The sequence below is a fragment of the Myotis lucifugus genome, unplaced genomic scaffold (assembly GCF_000147115.1).
Source record: "Myotis lucifugus unplaced genomic scaffold, Myoluc2.0 scaffold_424, whole genome shotgun sequence".
Lineage (NCBI taxonomy): Eukaryota > Metazoa > Chordata > Mammalia > Chiroptera > Vespertilionidae > Myotis > Myotis lucifugus.
In genome coordinates, this window is record NW_005871472.1 from 429,112 (window position 1) to 449,823 (window position 20,712).

Consider the following 20,712-nt stretch of genomic DNA (forward strand, 5'->3'; position numbering starts at 1 on the left):
TCCTTGTATAGTTTGAAAAATACTGCCCTGGAGTATCTGATTTGTAGACTTTGGTGAGAATCCATTCAATGTTCTTCCTACAAAGTTAAGATAACTAATCTCATATTAAAAACAAAAAACAAATAAATACAGTTCAAGACTCACTTTTTCTTTTTCCTCCAACAATACAAGACTTCTGAAGGTCTATACAGTGCATCTCCATGCAGTTTTCTAAGAGTCCACTATGTCCACATGAACAAATTTTATAACAACCAACTTCCGAACCTGTGGACGATGGCACCTGGATTAGTGTCCCTTGACGGACGATGAAATCAGAGGCTTCTCCCAATTTGCAACCTGTATAAACAAAAATTAGCTGAGAGAGATGGTATTGTTCTATGATACTATTTTATGCATTAGATACATTTCACATAAGTCTTATAGGTTCTGTGTGTCTATTAAAGATTAAGAGACTTTTTCACCTAAGTAAGTAATTGTTTTGATTCACTGGCCAAAAACATATTCTCGCAAACAAAAATTCCATGTTCTGTGCGATGGTGGTGATTAAGGACCTATATCCCAAAGTTGCTATATTCTGTTTAAAATTGCTACAAGATATGTAGTTTTTTTATTTTGGGAGGCTTATCAAAGATATTTTAAAATCACAGATATTTTTAAAATAGAGTATAAAAACTGATATTTTTAGAATAATCTTGGTCACAAAACTTTTAGTGATGGAATGTAAGTATACCTTAACTTTTAAAAGAAGTTGAATATTTGATTGGGCTTAAGGGAAACCCATTAATTTCAAATTTTAACAAGATTTGTTATGACTCTATAGCTGGCATAATATGGTATTATACAAATATTATAGATGATCCTTTGAGACATCATGCTTATTTAATTTTATCTTTTGTTCCTTTTTATTTTACAAACATTTAAAAATGTTAAGTCTAACATGATATAGAAACATTTTCAATTGGGAAATAAATAAAAGAAAGCACAATGTTGCCCCAACTATATTCTAAAGGAACCGACAAAGAGCTAAAGACTACCAAAATTCTATGGGATAAAAAATGTTCTGCCTTAAAGTCATATACATTTCTATACAACATTAAATTTATGGAGTTGCCCTAGACGGTTTTGCTCAGTGGATAGAACATCGGCCTGCGGACCCAAGGGTCCCGGGTTTGATTCCGGTCAAGGGCACGTACCTCAGGTGCAGGCTCCTCCCTGGCCCAGGCCCTGGTGCAGAAGGCAACCAATTGATGTGTTTCTCTCACATCAATATTTCTCTCTGTCTTTCCCTCTCTCTTCCACTCTCTCTAAAAATCAATGGAAAAATATCCTCGGGTGAGGATTAAAAAAATAAATAAATAAAATAAAAATTTATGGAGTATTTACACATCCCACTGAGAATGCCTTTTCTCTAAATATTAAAAATCTCTAAATATTAAAACAACATTCAGTACATATTCTCAAACATTACAACATGAAGTACAAAGTATAAAAAACTGGTCCAAAGTTCTTTTTCCTTCTGTTGTCAAGAACCATATAATCATTATGAGAGCCTAGTTTTGGATCAATATTAGTTTATAATCTAAATGACTATTGATAATTACATTTGTCTTTGTCCTTTTCTGCTTACATAAATGACATGTTTACTAGGAAAACCACAAACATTATAGAAAAACATAATTTAGAAAATAAAGTGCCTTGTGATCTTATAGGATAACTCCTATAAAGAAACGCCAGCAACACATCCATAGTCATCCCACCCCATCTACCTCTCACCTTGCACACAAGAGTATGGCAGGCAGGGATCTCCAGATGGACACCCTTTCCGGTTTACCTCACAGAGCTCATTAGCAGGGCAAGGATTGGGGTTACAGGGATGAGTCACCTCTTCTACAATGTTACCTAAAGTACTTGGCCCTGAAAACAAAAACACAGGTCAGTTTAACCTAACCAAAAGAGTAGCAAAGGTCTGTAAATTCTCTGAATTAATTATGTCTGAAATAAATGGACAGCTGATAAGCATAAAGCAAGGCCCGATTCTAGTAAGCTATTAAAACACCCAGATTTTCTGGTCATTTGTGAATTTAGTACAAACATATATTCATTCGTTTATTTATTGGGTATATATAATTCTAGAGGCCCGGTGCAATTCATGCACTGGCGTGCAAGGGCGGGGGGGGGGGGGGGGGCGGGTAGTCTCTCAGCTCGGCCTGAGTCTTCTCACAGTCTAGGAGCCCTCAGGGGATGTCCGACTGACAGCTTAGGCCCGCTCCTTAGTGCTGCCATGGGGGTGGGAGAGGCTCCCACCACCGCTGCTGCACTTGCCAGCTGTAAGCCTGGCTTCTGGCTGAGTGGCGCTCCCCCTATGGGAGCACACTGACTACCAGGGGGCAGCTCCTGCATTGAGCATTTACCCCCTGGTGGTCAGTGCATGTCATAGCGACCGATCGTTCCACTGTTTGGTCAATTTGCATATTAGCCTTTTATTATATAGGATGCCCAGCAAGGTTCTAGGTATTGGAGATATAGTAGTGAATAAAACAGACACACCTGAACAGAGTTTATATTCTGATCTGGTCAGGAAATAGACAATAAGGAGCAGAGGAGGCGGGGGGAGAGGGAGAGGGAGAGGGAGAGGGAGAGGGAGACGGAGAGGGAGAGAAAGAGAGAGAATGTTGTGAATACATTCGTTTTATTTACTTGATTTTAGGCCAGACTCAGACTTTAAGTCTAATAGAGGCAGAAGGGCTCTTGGAGTTTATCTCATCCAGCCCAATCATTTTATAAATAGGGAATCTGAGGCTCAAAGATGTGGTCTGCTCAAAGTCACAGAGGCCTATGATTCTAGTCTAATGCTTTCATTTTTTGCTATACTAGTCACAAAGGCTAAGGGAAATAGTTTGTGGTCTTGAGAAAATATGGCAGATATTTTACTAGAACTCTGATTTTACTTAGGATAGCAATGGGCCCACAGCTAAAGATAACCTTTCCCAGTCTCCCTTACAATTAGGCGTGGTTTTCCCTTACACTAGGATATGGTGGAGAGAATTCCAGTAGCCATGTTGTGATGATGAGGTCCAGGAAGTAATTTTGATGATGGAAGCCAAGCACTAAAGATGATGGAGAAAGAAAAAGGAACCTGGATTCCTGATGACGGAACCATCATAACAGCCCGGACTATTTCTTTCTGGGCTTTCTTTTACTTCTATCTGTTGTTCTGTTATTTGCAGTGGAACTTAATCCTATCTGACACAGGAAAACAAAGCAGGCGCTAAATTCACTCTTTCTGGCCAGTTCATGGACTAACGCCCCCTGGTGGCAGCCTATACCCTCCTTGGTGTGCAGGCATTCTACTTGTTACCCCTACAGTCACCTCCTGCCAGGAAGCTCAGATCCAGGATCCCTCGATGGGATACCAACATCTTCTTCCAGCTCTCAGCACGAGTATTGGGCAGAGAAAAAACTTCCATTTTCACGTGCTAACTCCAACCATCATTCGTTACTCCCTATTCGGTGGGTGAGTCAAGCCAATGCCTGGCTTAGGGAAATTCCACTTCCTAGTAAATCATGGCAAGGAGACAGCAATGATATGGAGCTGGTTATATGAGAATGTTGGCCCCTGATTCACTGCTTAGAATTCCTGATTGCAACAGCTCACTACCTCCTCAGTCTGATATGATAATTGCTTCTGTTTATATATTTTAAGATGACAATTATTTCCAAAAAGGCCAAGCAAGTAAGATAAGAGTCACCAATTGAGAAAGTAACATTAAACCACATGTTCATCCAAAGCAAACATTAAGGGCAGAGATGGAAGGGAGAAGTGTTTGGAAGTTTAAAAATCTTACTGAGGTATGTATCCAAAGGTATACAACTCTCCAGGTCATCTGTAGGTGATAGAAGCTCACAAATACTTTCAGCTGTATGGTCTTCAGGGAATTTGTTCTGGTCCCCACATTTCTTGAGAATCTCCACACAGTCTGATCTTAAAAAGGAAAATACATACAAATTTAGGGTTCAAGGAACCTCCTCATATTGTCTAATCCAGCGGTCGCCAACCAGTGGTCCGCAGACCACTGGTGGTCCGTGAGGTTGGCGACCACTGGTCTAGTCAATATCAATTTTGTTTCTGAAGCTTTCTAGAAAGTGAGTTTTAAGAACAATGTTTCACACTTGGTTAGGTGTAAGTATGGCAAAAAGAACAGGAATCATAGCAGACTTTAGGTTGAACAGTAAGCAATGTATTACACTATGGAAGCATCCCTAACTTTCTCTTAAGAACCTGAGATCAAAGGCCTTGCTCAAATTTTGTAATTATACTTACTGTTACTACCATCAATGTGGCGTTTCACTCACTGAAAGAAAATTAACTTAGGCTAGTTGATTTGCTCTTTGCGAAATTATACATCCTTTCTCTCAGGACCTTATGCATGCTTACTTTCCCCCTCCCTTTCTTCTTTTTAAAAATATTCTTTTAGTTATAAACATTAAGGTGTTTGGTCTATAACAATTAGAAAGTATACTACTTTAAAATTTTCTCAGTCTTCATTAGGGATTTGACTCCTATAAGTTTTCTATGCTAAGAGTCTATACATTTCCCACCTGTTGATGCTTGCTTGTCATCCAATAGTTACCCTCATCTCTCCCCTAATCAGGTCATCCCCAAATCATGTCAGAGGACAGATCTAGACCCTGTTTAAGATTGAAATAATTGGCAATCAGTCATTAAGTGCTCAGCAGTACCAGCCACACAATGATTTAGGGGATGGATATTAATTTGGTTTTGGAAAAGCTTTTAAAAAAAGTGTCTGAAGAGCAGCTGACATTGAATACAATGTAATTAATGCTTTTGGCTTCACCCACTATAGCAGCTTTCATCTTTATTTTGTCCTAGATCTCCTAAGCAAACCACTCATAAGTGTTTACTAGGAACAGCCCTAATGACTATGTGCACTAACTCCTTCACTTATCAAACATGTGTCAGGATTATGCTAATCCCCAAAGAAGAGAAAGAGGATCCAAGAAAAAAGCAGGCAAGAAGAATAAACTCAAGGAGAGCCATGCTGAACAGAATATAAGTACACAATTGAAATATAAAAATAGAATTGTGCATTGAAGATACTCAATAAATGTTTGTTGAATCAAGTTCCTTAAGATAAGTAAAAATAAGAAATCTGTAGTAAGGATTAACTACCAGCTGGAGAAAAGTGGGAAGAATCCATGGGAAAGACAGGTATTTGAGAGGGGTTAGGAAGGACAGGCTGTGGGCAAATGGAGATGTAGGAAGAAATTTCAAGCAGAGGAAGAAAAAGTGGGAAAGCCTGTGACCTGTGGGGGTGATGGGCAAAGGGAAGCGGTGGGAGAGAAAACTCCAATAGGCTATGGGTGAAGATCACGGAGGGTCTGAACCCAAACTGGAGAGTCTTTATGATGAAAGAAACTTACTTGCAAATAATACTCCCCCGGGATTTACTATGACAAGGTTTAATCTGCAGTGAACAAGCTATTGCTTTCCACATTTCTGGCTGGCACTTTTTAATGTCAAGAACAGGTATGTTGATAAATGGCATCTTTATGCTTCCTTTTTCCCATAGCTTCATGTCATTCATGGCTCCTTGATCTGACTGAGCATTACAACTCCTGAAAAGCTCTGTTGGCCTGAAGAGAAAAAAAGGCCAGATGGAATCAAGAGGCAATGACTTTATAGAGAGAAACGATGCGTAAAATTCTAATCAGGAAATCCTCCTAGATTAGAAGGAACTCTGCTACAGTGCTTCCTTTCCCAGAGAGGATTTACCACATGGCGTATAGCATTGAAAGATTAAATCATAAAGAAAGACTACTGCCTTTTAACTTAACAAAATCAGAATATAGTGGTCTTTTCACTTATTTAAAAACAAAAAAACCAAGGACAAAATACTTCCATTCCATGTACAGTAATTTGCTCCTACCTGTTGTTAAAATTAGTACAGTAAGTAAGGTTTCTACAGCCCAACTGGCAAGGTTCCCGAACATCTGCTAAGCAGGTCAACATGGACACTTCCACTGGATTATATTCACAAAAGCGATCAAACTCTTGCCAACTCTGTGTATTGCCCCAGCTCATACTATAAAGTTTAGTGCACAGTTCCCTGAAATGAAAGCACAAACGCAGAAACATATAGGTAAGCCAAATGAATAAATATTTGATTTGCATAAAATTCAAACTCTATGAATTGCATTTTAGAATATGTGAGAAAAAATACAAAAACCAAAAGACCAAGATCTATCTCCTAGAATTTAGAGCCAGAAAAAGTGATCTTTTTCATGAAAGAATTAGCCTTCTTTTATCACCCATCTCTTTCCTTTTCGCTATAGTTGCTAGAAAGCTCAGTGCTAAATTTAACGTTTAATTTATAGTATTTGTACATCCTCGTTCTTGGCAAAATTCTTGCCCTCCAAATTTCTGATTTCACTTTTACCTTTATGTAAAGTTAAAGCATACAATTTTGCCTCCACAAAGATATATTTCACTATATTTATGTTCCAATCACAGAAGGCAAACTGTTACATGGTCCTCAGACATCTTTTAATAAGCATACAGATTTAGGGTTCACCAGTTTCTCCCTGAAAAACTATCCCCAAACCACTTATATTTCTGAAGATATATTAAGACATTCTTTATGTAAAGGCTTATGAATTCCAAAACTTCTATCTACTATTGTAGTTAATACATGACATTCTTATTTTTAGTAGTCAATGATTACAGTGCAACTTAAATACATGTATATAGTTAAAATAACATCATTACTATTTCTAAAGTGCTTTTACACGTTATATTCATTTAATTTTTAAAATTTATAAATATAATAAAAATGTAAATACATGTAGTACAAAATTTTAATACTATAAAAATATGCAAATTCACAAGTAAAAATTCTCCACTCCTGTAACATTTTATTTGATTTTCATAATTATTCCTATGAGGAGGGTATCTTTATTTTTTCTTTTTTTAAAAAAATATATTTTATTGATCCCTTACAGAGAAGAAGGGAGAGGGACAGAGAGCCAGAAACATCGATGAGAGAGAAACATCGATCAGCTGACTCCTGCACGCCCCCACCGGATGTGCCCGCAACCAGGGTACATGCCCCTGACCGGAATCAAACCCGGGACCCTTGAGTCCGCAGGCCGACGCTCCATCCACTGAGCCAAACCGGCTCGGCGAGGAGGGTATCTTTAATTTTATGTTTGTTCATTCACTCTATTAATGTTTATTGAGTGCCTAATTTGTTTGAGGCCCTGTTTAAGGCACTAGGTATGCAGTGGTGAATAAAAGAGACCAGGTCCCTGCTCTCAAGGAGCTTACACATCATGAGGATGAGGAAGGTGAGATCATGTTACATTGGGTACCTTGATCTGGAAATCAGTTCTTTCTCTAGTACAGACCAACTTAACTACTCTTTAAGCCCTTTTGTTAACATTCTGTACAACATCTCAGAGTTAGTTTTCTATATATAAACAGAAATTATACAAATTGAGATACCAATCAATCATCTTACAAGGTTTAATGAGGACAAAATAAGATGGAAGTTAAAGCATTAGTTGACAGAAAACCTTACATCAAAGTAAGAGAGGGCAAACAGTGTTTTTTACTGAATTTCTTTGAGACAACACAGCCATTCCAATCTCCAGCGACTTTAGGGCATAAACTCTTTTGTGGACACTCAAAGAATTACTCAGCATCCCTCCCATAAATACATTTATCAGTTCCTTCCAGCAACCCAATCTCCTTAATTACAGGACCAACTTCACTTCTCTTTAAGTCCTTCTATTAATTTTCTTTGGATATTTTCCATCTCTTTGGTAAAGTTTGATGAGCTATTCTAGGCACACTTTTTTTTGCTAAAGGCCCATCCAATTTAGAAACCACAGGAAAGATGGTTTTACTCCTGTTATGTCAGATTCACTTCAGGATATTCTAGTAATATTTGGTCCCTTCTCACCCAAAATATCTCTAATAAAGTAAACTTCTTTTTCACCTGTGTTCCACCAGGACCTTAGTTATCTCCATTTATTCTTGTCTCTAGTTTGTGTCTCCTCCATCCTGTATCTGTACTGTCAGTTTTTATCCTTAAGTGTATCACCCAAATGAATGTCTATACACTGCTACCTAACTTTGGGTATAAGTGTCAACCCAGGCTATTTACTAATATATATAAAAAGTTGGTTAAGTTCAAAGTGTCATAATTTAACAAAGAGAATATCCCTTAGATGACAGACATATTAAAATATATTCTAAATTATAAGCTTACTTAATATCCTCAAGTGTGGAATCCATATTGTATTACTTAAAAATATTTATTAGTCCTGCCAATACTAATCCTCTATACCCCAAAACACAGTGCTTTCACCACTCAATGTACAAAAACAATGTTGTGTATATAGTAGTCCCCCTTTATCTGCAGGGAATACATTCCAAGACCCCCAGTGGATACCAAACCCTATAATATCCTATGTTTTTGCCTGTGCATACATACCTATGATGAAGTTTAATTTATAAATTAGGCACAGTAAGAGATTGACAAAAACTAATAATAAAATAATAATATACTATAATAAAAGTTATGTGAATGTGGTTTTTTTCTCTCTCAGCAAATTAGCATGAATTTCTTTTTTCTTCTTCATAATTTCACTGATGATTCATTTTTATCATAGTTCTTAGCAACCTCAGATTTTTTTCCTTCCTTATTGAGTCAAGAACTTCCACCTTTTCACTTAAAGGAAGCACTTTCTGGCTTTTCTTTGACATATCTGAATTGCCAGCATCACCACTCTTGCTTAAGCTTTGGGGCCATTCAGTAAAATAAAGGCTATTTGAACACAAACACTGCAATACCTTGACAGCTGATCTGATCACCTAGAAGGTTACTAAGTGGCTAATGGGCAGGGAGCGTATACAGCCTGGAGCTGTTGGACAAAGGCATGATTCACATCCTGGAAGGACAAAGCAGGATGGATGAGGTGGATGGTGTGAGATATCATCACACTACTCAGAACAGCATGCAATTTAAAACATGAATTATTTATTTCTGGAATTTTCCATTTAATATTTTCCCACCATGGTTGATCCAGGGTAACTTGAAACCATGGAAGCGAAACTGCAAATAAGGGGGGGATTACTGTATATATGATACTCAATAAATATTTGCTGGATAAAAGAATGAAAAATTGTATATCTTCTAAACTCAAGTCTACAGTCTACACGATGCAAGAGTATAACAGATATTTGTTAGACTTAAAAATCATTAGTTAAAGTGCTATTTTCTACTGGTTTTAATCAAGGAAAACGAGATACTGACCTACATGTTGAAGTGTTTGCTTTAGAACAACAATGCAATTTAGCCCCATCAAGGCCTGTAGAGGGAGGAGGGTGCAGAGTGACTCCAGGGTGAACAGACTGTGAGCTTTCAAGAAAACACTGCCAAAGAGGATCCTGAGGCAAGGGCTGGGTCTTACAACCCTCAATGAGGCCGTCAACAATCTCCATTTCCGTTTTCTTAGACATTAGAATTCTCTTGCAGGCACTTTGGCAAGCATGGTCTTCAGCTCTGTCACAGCAATATAAACCTACATTTTCAGGATATAAGTAGCTTAATTAGCTGGTTTTATGTCATGTACTACTCAGAAAAAAAGAACATGGTGCTATACTGGAAACCATTACTTCTCTGAGTCATATATCAATATCTGCAGTATACAGGGCCCACCAAATTCTCTCTCCATTACTTTTCAGTATAGTAAATAAAGCTATTTACCAGGTATACCTATAGACTAGGTATCTATTACCAGAACTCACCATTATTGGAAAACAAGTCTTTCAATATTCCAGTATAAATCAAAACAATGGCATCTGGCTTATAAATCCTATCAGTTTTTTGTCAGTTGGTTAATTAGTCAGCTTTTTAAACTTTGATAACCTGAAGAAAACTGATTATAGGATATACAAGCTGACATTTTAAAAAATAGCAGGATCTCATCTCATTTAATGATGTTTCTATAATAAAAAGTAATAACTGTTTATTAGTAAAAATCCAAACATTACAGATATATATAATATGGAACAAATAGTTATATACTAAAAATGTATCATACTATACATTTAGTTCTGCAACTTTATTTATTATATATTGAACTTCCTTCTATGTAAATATATAGTTGTTGTTATTATATAGCTATATGATTTAGTTATCTAGTTATCACTTTTAATCAATACCCTATTGATGGATGTTTAGGTTTTTCTAATTTTTCTCTATTATCACCAATATTGTAGCAAATATCCTTTACATGTGTAGATAAAATTTTGCCAATCTGTAAGTGTTGTTGAAGGACAAAGTCTGATAAGTGGAATTGCTAGATTAAAAGGTATAATTATTTGAAATTCTCATGGTTGTAACCCCAAATCTGTACTAACAAATTCTCCCACCTCAGAATAGAGTACCCATTTCTTCATATCCTTGCCAGCTCTGATGTTCTGGCGTATTTTAGCCGTGACAATAATGTCCAATCTGTAAAATCTAAACACCAAAGGAAGTCTGGTATCTCCCAAATGCCCCAGACTGCAGATATCTACAAAATTTTACTTCTATTTTACAAGTTATTTTACCAGAGATTGAAATGAGAGAAATATGTCCCTTTTACTTACTATCTGTTGGGTTCCTCATTGGGTAAGATTGGGTATAATTGTTCACACAGTGTATTAATTGTGGACTAATAGAGGCACAATAATTTTCCACTGCTTTGATCTGAGATGGGCCAGGAGAAGAGTCTGTTCGAAAAATGGCTTGACAGTATTCTCGGCAGTTTGTGTGATGGCCTGCATAGCTGCAACACACTGAGCCCACTGAGGGGAAAAAAGGAGAGGACATTGAAATGGATCAGCTATTTGCTAACAATAAATCATCATCATGACAGAACAACATGTGTCGTTTTGAATTTTGGAAATAAAACCATGCCACAGAAGACAAGTACTTAAAATCAGCACTAATGTAGGCATAGCCATTAGGACATTCAGGTGCCCACCAGTATAAGAAAGTCACTATTGGTCAACTTATAGTCCAATGGCTTTCAGCAGGAGTAATACCATCCCCCTGGGAGAATGTGAATGCGTATGTTAATGTTTCTGGTTTTCGTGACGTGGGGAACATTGATGCAATTTAGTGCATGGGGGTCAGGACTAGTAAATGTTCTGCAACATACAGGGCAGTCTCACACAGCCAATGTTTCCCGAAATGCCAATAGTGCCCATGGTGAGAGCTACTAGAACAGCTTTCCACATTAGATTTGTGGAGATTTATAAACAAAGCAAAGCAAAGCAAAACAAAACAAAACAAAACCCCAAATGTCTCACATTTATGAAATAGGACCATTAAAAACTAAGAGAGAGCCCAGCTGGTGTGGCTCAGTGGCTGAGCATCGACCTATAAACCAGGAGGTCACAGTCCAATTCCCTGTCAGGGTACATGGCCTGATTACGGGCTCCATCCCCAGTAGGGGGTGTGCAAGAGGCAGCTGATCAACGATTCTCTCTCATCATTGATGTTTCTATCTCTCTCTCCCTCTCCATTCCTCTCTAAAATCATTAAAAAATTTATTTTGAAAAAACTAAGAGATATCAGGATCATTTCATAAGTTTGACTATTATATAATTGTATATTTTGAAACAAAAGCCCCAAAGTTCTACAATGTTTGAACATCTGCAAGAATATGCCTAAATTAAAATAGTCTTCACTTTACAACTGATATAACCTTTTCAATTTTGAAAAGTAAAACGCACATTTGACTCTGGATTTATGTATTTTTAAAAATCAAGAGGACCATTTAAAGTATCTTGGAAGAGCTAGATGAGTGACTGGGTAGTGCAAATGTGGAATTTATAATGGAAAGAGCAAGAAATATTCATAGAGAGGCTAAGCAATCTGTGGGAAGCTGAAGGAAGACAAGATAGAGGTATGGCAGGAAAAGGGTAAGAGAAAGGCAGGTAGGAAATCTCTGATAATTATTAGAGATGGTTATGGAGGAACCAGAATCAGATTTCTGGTGAATGTGCAGGCAACTTCCAGAAATAATAATGGTAGTGATAAGAGCATATATAAATTAATTAAACTAGGACTAAACTAATGCAGGACAGGCCTCAGTTCCCTGGACAAGGACACTGTTTCATACCTATTGTGCCAAATAAGTTTTCGACTTGTAATTATTACCAAATTTACTGTGTTCACTGATGCATTGTTCATTTGCATCACAAAGAACAATTATTAATGGCTACATTTATCACATTTGTCGATGTCAAGGAGGATAAAGTGGGTGGGGGTCTTGGGGGGATGCTGAGGACAGAAGAGAAACGTGAGAACAGGATAAGGATGCCTATCTTCTGATTCCCCATTATGCTGGCTTCCTCACCACTGTGGGAGGACATAAGATTATGTGTCAGAGAGTATCTGGAAGAAAGGGTAGAAGATAAAGTATAGACAGCTAATGTTTTTTATTATTGATATACCCCACTGCCAAGCTAACCTAGACAACTCTTTGTTCCTCAGATGTATTTCCTATTTCTCACTATTCCCTTCATTTGGAATGCCCTTCCTCCAACTCCACTGTTCACAACTTGCCCATCCTTTAAGGCCTAGCTCAGTCACCAACTCATGAAGTCACCTCTAAACATCCCTGCAGGATATGATCCCTCCTTCCTCTGAAGTCCCACGGCATTTTTATCAGTGATACCATCCAAAAGCCACATGTCCCAGAGTTGTTTGTCTACAGGGTTTGCCCCTATAGATGTGTATTTGCTGCACACACAGCACGTAGTGAAAGTCCGCTGACTGAACTGAATGGCAGCCCTCAGCAAGTGCAGCATTGTGTCACGTGGGAGTGCTTAACTTCTGAAGGTGATCCTATTTACTCAGATGGGATAAATACGTGATCTTCCTCTAATACATCTAGCACTAGTATAGGACATGGGAACGAATGGCCTAAGCACTCCAGAAGAAGGTGCCTATCAGAATCCTGCGGGGCACAGTCCTTCAGATGGTTTACTAAGAGCCCAAGTTATAATGCAGGGTCTTGGCAGTGTTTATAACAGCTAAATCATAATCTGTAAACTGTGCTTTGCTCTTTGGACTGTTTGTATAACCGACAATAACATACTTACTTTCATTTCTGCTAATGCAACTGAAAAGAGCATTCTGTAAATTAAAAACAAACAGAAATTAACAACCACACTGAATTTCTAATTTTATTTCACTTTATGGTTATATGGAAATCAGGATATCACAAACAATTCTTTCTAAATCCAAGACTGAAAACAAAAAAGCTATACGATGGCATTCTGGTGAAAAGGGAAACCGTCTTCTAATACACATTAGGGATCAAGATTGTCATCTGAGCCATAAACTGACCATGTTATGGCAAACCAAGTTTATGTAAAGCTATACCAATGTGTGTATGTGGGGGAAACTACAATATATTAATCTCAATTATTTCTTGCAGGAATATATAGAAGTACCAGAAAATGATATATAATAAAGGACCTCTAGGGAAATATACATATTTCATATAACCACTGCATTTTAGAGTTGCCAGAACCTTAGAGGTCATCTTTAATTGTTATCAAACTTGGCCATGCACTAGTATCACCTGAGCTTCCTAGGCCTTATCCTAGACAAAGAAACAGACTCAGGAGTAAAGCACAAAAATTTAAACAAGGCTTCAAAGGTGTTTCTTACATAGCCATCCTGTGGACAGATGGGAATCTCTCTATCATTTTACAGATGAAGGACTGGTTTTCTCAGGAGGGGATAAACTGCTCAAAGTCACAGAGCAAGTCAAAAGCAGAGCCTGAGACTCAAATTAGTGTTTATAGAGCTCTTAGATTACTCTTAGATAATATCACACTGTGTTAAAGTCATTGTAAGGAAAAGAAGAAGTAAAGAAAGACAAAAACAAAATATTCCTATACATGGCCATTTGGATATTCAGGGTTTGTCCGCTATGATTATTATCACTCACAATTGGAAAAGGATGAATTCTTAAAAGAAATGATATGGGCATAAATAAAAGGTAAATGGAAATCAAGTGCACCCTATTGTGGAATAGAGATGATTTGGGCTTTTAAGTTCAGCTAAATCACAAGCCAGCCATGTAATCTGGACTTGTTAAAGGACCAGCTTTACTGATTATTTAAAACCTAGCTTCAAGCCTGGCCGGCGTGGCTCAGTGGTTGAGCATCGACTTATGAACCAGGAGGTTGTGGTTTGATTTCCAGTCAGGGCACATGCCAGGGTTTCGAGCTTCATCCCCAATAGTGGGTGTGCAGAAGGCAGCCAATCAATGACTCTCTTTCATCATTGATGTTTCTATCTCTCTTTCCCTCTCCTTCCTCTCTGAAATCAATAAAAATATATTTAAAAAAAATAAAAATTTGACCTTACAAATAAAAGAAATATCACTCTGGGTCAGCCTGTGGGATCACTTTGCTTGAGAGATGTACAAAAGGACACAAAATCTGAAAAATGTCAGAGATGATCTAATCTAACTCCTTATTTGACAGATGCCAGAGACAGGCCTAGGAAAGAAAATACTTATAGACCCTAGCTTTTACCCACACTAAGATGGTAGAATTGGGTAGAAAGAAATCATACGGCCTGCAAGCTTCAAGTATTTGCTGTATGGCTCTTTACAGAAAAAGTTTGCTGACCCCTGATTTAGAAGAAGGGCACAGCTGTCTCCCTTGACATCATATCCAGAGTTCAGAAATATTCCCTAAGTATCTTTCATTTCTCTTAATGTCTATTGATAGACCCTTCACAAATAGATTTACTCTAATTTGTTGAACCATAAACATTTATATTTCCTCAGTGTTAATACTGTTTTTATATCTCTATCTTTACCAATTTTAATGTTTAAAAGAATGGGCCTTCAACCCTTCTTTTGATTACTTTACACTCATCATGATTACATAGACTCTAATCATGTCACCTTTTGTGATAAAAGATTTCTAATCTTAAGTAACTATATTTAGGTATAAATTATTTCTTAGGTAACTAAACCATAGATAACTCCACTTTTCACTGTTTAATTACTACTGATTAGTTTGACAGGGCTTAAGATATACACATAATGAGTCACAGCATTAACTTTTATTTCCTCATTTCTTTTATTTATTTATTATATATGTTTATTGATTTCAAAGAGAAAGGGAGAGGGAGAGATAGAAACATCAATGAGGAGAGAGAATCATTGATTGGCTGCCTCCTGCACGCCCCCCACTGGGGATTGAGCCCACAACCCCGGCATGTGCCCTGACTGGGAATCGAACCGTGACCTCCTGGTTCATAGGTCGAATCTCAATCACTGAGCCATGCCAGCCAGGCTTTCCTCATTTCTTAAGATAGCCAATCTTGAGTTCTTAGTCAATTGTCCTTCAAATGTCTGATCGCCATCTGGTGGCAAAAACAGGAAGTAACTGAGAGTTTATAATTATTGGTATATAATAAAAATATATTATTAAATGGAGCCTCTTTTGACATTCTGCCACCAATATTATACCCAATGTGCCTTCCTATAACAGCGCCCTCACCACTCATTTTACCCTAGACTAGATCAAAGTTACAGTGTAACTGAAGTGAAGATCGACCACAACATCAGAGACCCAAAGAACATGTCAGTATACTGGAGTTGACAGGGTCTCAAGAGATCTTCAACTTCACTGTACAGCTGGACAACATTATTGTGATAACAGATACAATACAGTAAGTCCGCACTTAACATCGTTGATAGGTTCTGTGACTTTCACAAAAGAATATATAATGCTATTTTACCATTGGCTAATTGATATAAACAAGAGTTAAGTTCCTACAGCATCTCTCACCAACATCATTACTAAACAATGTTGAACAAAATGATGTTTTTCAATGACGTGCTATATTAAGTGTTTTCTCTACTCATCCAAAGAATGCCTAATTTATAGACTTTATACAAGTGTTATTTATTCTGAAACAAAGAACCTGTGCAAGTCAGCTGTCCAGAGTGAAAAAAAATTCCCGTTAAAAATCCTATATAATAAAAGGCTAATATGCAAATCAATCGAACGGCAGAATGACTGGTCGCTATGATGCACACTGATCACCAGGGGGCAGATGCTCAACGCAGGAGCTGCCCCCTGGTGGTCAGTGCGCTCCCACAGGGGGAAGCGCCACTCAGCCAGAAGCCAGGCTCACGCTGGCAAAAACCTTTCCCGCCTCCGAGGCAGTTGGACATCCCCCGAGGGCTCCTTGGACTGTGAGAGGGCTCAGGCTGGGCTGAGTGACCCCCGCCCCACCCAGTGCATGAATTTTGTGCTCCGGGCCTCTAGTTCTATCTATAAAAATACTAATTGTAGCACCTTTTTACAAGGCAAAAAATTTTTGTTCACCCTTTAATTCTTACCTGTTTTGTAGAGATTTCCCCATTACCCTGAACAGGGATTTTTGTTCCTCCAGGCACCAATGTGTCTTGTACAGACTTCTAGCAATGTACTTGTCTCACTGTATTGTAATGAACTATTTGAATTTCTCTCTTCTCATGAACTAGACTATGAGCTTCTAGTAGGTAGTGGCTAAATCCTTTCATCTTTGTACCCTGAGAACAGTGTCTGACACCAATTAAGTCTCTCATTTTGGAGTGTATAAATTCAATGAATGCTGAGTGAATAAATGAATGACAGATGCAAAGACAAAAGAGACAGAGACTCTGCCTCCAGGAACTCAGAGTGTAGTATTAAAAAGTGACATGTGAACAGAATTATCCTATAAGATGACAAATGCTATATAATAAAGCATGTAAAGGACTTTAGAAGTAGCAATCAATTTTATGTGTGTGGAGGCAAGAGAACTTGGCAGGAAAGTTTTTAAATAGAAACTAAGTCAAAATTTGAAGCAAAGTTGCCAGTTGGATAGGGGTAGTGGTGTGTTGGGATCAGCTTTCAAGGGAGTTTGGGGATCGGGGGAAGAGTCCAGATTTTGCTGTATTTGCTGATGTCCATTAATACCCTAATCATAGCTGCTTTCACACTTAAAACTGGTTTACAAAACTCCTGAATATTTAATAATCGGTTATCCCTAGCTAGTAAGATCCCAGTTCCATCATATCACTGAATGGGGAGTGACAGGATAGATTCAGAAAGAGGGACTTTCAGGTAGAACAAACAGGTTGTACAACTACAATTAACCAAACTCCTCAATGGCTCACCTATAGGATAAAGTTCATGTTCCTCAGTCTGACATACCAAGCTCTTCTCTAGCCTCTGACTCTTCCCTCCCTTATGCAACTTATAATTTCTGCTATTAACCATGTATTTTATTTAAGGGAGTGATATGACTATATTTAGTCTTTCAAGAAACCATTCTAAGAAAGTAGTAGATAAAAGAAGAAATTAGAGATAGGAAAGCTAGTTGGGCAGCTGTTGTCCAGAAAGTGGTTTAAAGGCCTCAGCTAAGACAGTAATTGAGGATCTGGAAAGCAGACTGACTTAAGATATATTTCGAAGGCAAATTTTTAGAGCTTGATAGCCATTTATTTGTGGGAGATGATGAAAAAGAGGAAAAAATAGTCAATACCTCTTAGGTTTTTAGTTTATGTGCCTGGAACCAAGCAAGACATGTAAGAAAAAGGTTTAGTTCGTGTGTGTGTGTGTGGGGCGGGGGGGGGGGGGGGGTAGGCAGCAGAAGGGAAGGAGGGAAGGAGGGGTAGGGAAGGTAGGAAGGGTAACAATCAGTTTGCTTGATTTGAAATGCCAATTGAATATCAAAAGTACACATTCAAGAGTGATTCAGGAGTACTTAAACGAAGCTAGCAAAGAAGATTCTGGGTTTGTCATCATATAGGGGCAATGACGTTATGGGGGAGTAGATGAGATTGCCTAGTGGGGAAAACCTGGCCATGGAGATTAGACCAGGTCATAATATAATCTGAACGATTAAATTTCCCTTTTGGTATGATCTCATTCAGGTGACTTCTAGGAAAAATGGACTAGAGAGGAAATATACTAGCACTGGGAGACTAAATAGGAGTTATTATCTTCCCCAAACTATAATATAAAGTATGACAAAATGAAACAATATACAAATGGAACATAATCAAGATTTTATACTATCTTAAGCCAGTACTGCAGGACCTAATAGGTTTCGCTCTTTTTGGAGCTCATCAGCTGCAGGTAACGGCTCAAATCTACTCAGATACAGTACACCTATATAGCATTTTACCATTTACCAAGCCTCCCATTCGGTTTTCTACTTACTATATCACGACAATTTTCGGAGTTTCCTTATCTTTACATTTAGGTCCCCTGAAGGCTTTGCTGGGGCAAAGTACCACAAGATTCTTTTTGCTAAAACCCCCCACAGCTGACTGTCTCTATTCTTAGAACCACTGCAGCACAGATCCAATCACAATGAGGTGTAGGAGGCCTCCAGCCATCCAGACAACCCCTGCTGGTGCTGATATACTGGTAATCCTATCTAAATGGGGATATTTTTTCATCCCTTTTCTTTATGCTTCTGGTAGTAAATCTAGAATCAAGGTTAATTTGAGAGAAAATGAAGCAAAATAAAATACATTTAATTTTGAATTTCCTGAGGATATACTGTATAGCCCATGTAGACATACATAAATATGCACCAAACACTGGCATCCAGGGGTAGGTCAAAGTGTATGGCAGGCTACCATTTGTGTTACAGGGGGGCAGAGGAGGAATATATGCACATATGTGCTTTTATATGCATAAGATATCTCTGGTAACGTAAGGAACTGAGTGGTTGCAGTACAAGAGGTGAAAAAAAGACTTTATTGTATAACATTTTAAATTTTGAACCATGTGAATATTCAAAAAATAAAATTTAACACATACCTGCACCCTTCTCTTATGCATTTAGCAGCATGTTGATAGAATGATGCTGAAAGAACTGAGCCTAAAACTCACAAGGCCAACCATCTTTGTTATTGAGCTTCTTAGAGCCTCTTTTTAACACCCTGAATCTTAATTTTATTTTAGTATTTTTATAGGACCAGAGCTCCAGGACAGAATATTATTTTAGTTTTGTTTAGCAACTGTTGAGTTTACAACTTAAATGCCTAAAGATTTTTAAAAAGTGAGTCCTCACAAAAATATCTTTTACAGACTTTCCTTCACAGTTTCTCATCTTCCTTATAAAGTAACATCAAATAACTGGACTAAACAAAGCTAGGAAAGAAAGGAGAGAAATGAAGATGACATTTCTGAAAATATAAAGAAAGCATAAAGAAGAATCTGTGGACAAAGTAAGTCTGATGACAAATTTGTAGCATTATACTTCAGTGGGTCATGCAGCAAGCGGAAAGGTATTTATATTTATGGTCATTATGTTAAGAGAATGGCAGGTAAGGACTGACATAAAGGTACAAAATGGATTTATCAGCTTGAAACTAAAATTTGTGTCATTAACCATTGCCAGGTCCCTGGAAATTTACCAGCCTCAGATCATCTTGATGTTTATTATGACGTTCAAGGAAGAAAATAACTATCATCAGACAATTTTTTAAAATTACACTTGTATCACAACTCATGGAAAACATGGGTTCGTTTTTACTTTAGTTCTAATCAGCCAATGTGCACTAGTATGGCTACCCCGATGGTTTATAGCCTGCATTTGTTCTGACTGTTGGTGCCTATGGGGTTCCAGTTATTAAATATTTTAAGTATCATCTCTGGTTCTAGCATCATATATTCATGAATCCGGTGGCCTGACCAATACTTCTAGGTCGGCTAAGGACCAAGCCTGTGAAAATGCATGGAGAACCTGGAAGTGAGCATTCTCATGACACTTGAACATGTCCATGCCAGAGTTTCAAGCCACTGGTTGATTTTGGTGGCCCCGACCAAACAGATGTGATTCTGAAAGAAGTACTCTTAACTACTGAAGGAAGCACTCTTTCTTAAGTGTTGGTCAGAATAAGAGAACTGTAGAGTTGAGAGATCTTTAGTCAAATCTCCTGTCCACTACAGAAATCCCCTTCGCAACAGGTGAATCCAGTAAGCCTTTGCTTGAACACTGCCAGTGATAGGAAGTTCTTTTTCTTGGAATATCTCATTTCATTTTGAACATAGGTCTGGTCCTCTCAGATTAGTGTCTGGCTCCTTCTCTTCTAGTTCCCTAAAGAAGCAACTTTCAAAGCCCAGCTCTCTCCCTTTTTCTATGCTTTTTCTTTTCTTTTCTTTTTTTTATAATAATTTTTATTTCTTAAAGTATTACAAAGAGTATTACATATGTCTCCTTTTCCCCCCCCACCCCCCCTTGAAAATAACGGGAAAAAGAGGAAGTAGAATATACAAGGAGAAGCAAGAAAAAGAAATGACCATATGTAAAGAAATACCAGCGGAAATGTAAAAAAGTGTTAGCCCTTACCCACAGAGAAAGCAAGTGTGGTAGGGGGAAGGGCGCGAGGGGGTTGGCTGAATTATTATACTATAATCGACGCAGGAATGTAAGGTGTGCGGGAGATCATCTATAAATCAAGTAATATACAGACATAGGTTGAGATAGAAAGAGAGATATGACGCGTGTGTCACGTAGATGTATACTCTCGCCGATTTTTTATGTTATTTTTTCTAAGAAAATACGAGAGTTATAACGAAAACGTTACAATGAAAAGTCATGCTCATACTAG

The 20,712-nt window shown here is 37.8% G+C and overlaps 1 protein-coding gene across 3 annotated transcripts in view; it reads right to left on the reverse strand.

The window, feature by feature from the left end:
* RECK (reversion inducing cysteine rich protein with kazal motifs) overlaps positions 1-20,712 on the reverse strand; it is a 64,210-nt gene that overhangs the window by 13,395 nt on the left and 30,103 nt on the right. For 2 of the 3 annotated variants that reach the window (XM_006102697.3, XM_023744031.1), the window contains 8 exons: positions 13,184-13,217; positions 10,679-10,876; positions 9,339-9,606; positions 5,949-6,128; positions 5,443-5,655; positions 3,846-3,982; positions 1,774-1,914; positions 145-336 (listed from right to left, as the gene is read on the reverse strand). In XM_006102697.3, coding sequence (XP_006102759.1) covers positions 145-336; positions 1,774-1,914; positions 3,846-3,982; positions 5,443-5,655; positions 5,949-6,128; positions 9,339-9,606; positions 10,679-10,876; positions 13,184-13,217 — 1,363 coding nt within the window. The remainder of the gene's footprint in view (positions 1-144; positions 337-1,773; positions 1,915-3,845; positions 3,983-5,442; positions 5,656-5,948; positions 6,129-9,338; positions 9,607-10,678; positions 10,877-13,183; positions 13,218-20,712) is intronic. The other variant, XM_014468060.2, reaches the window with a different exon arrangement.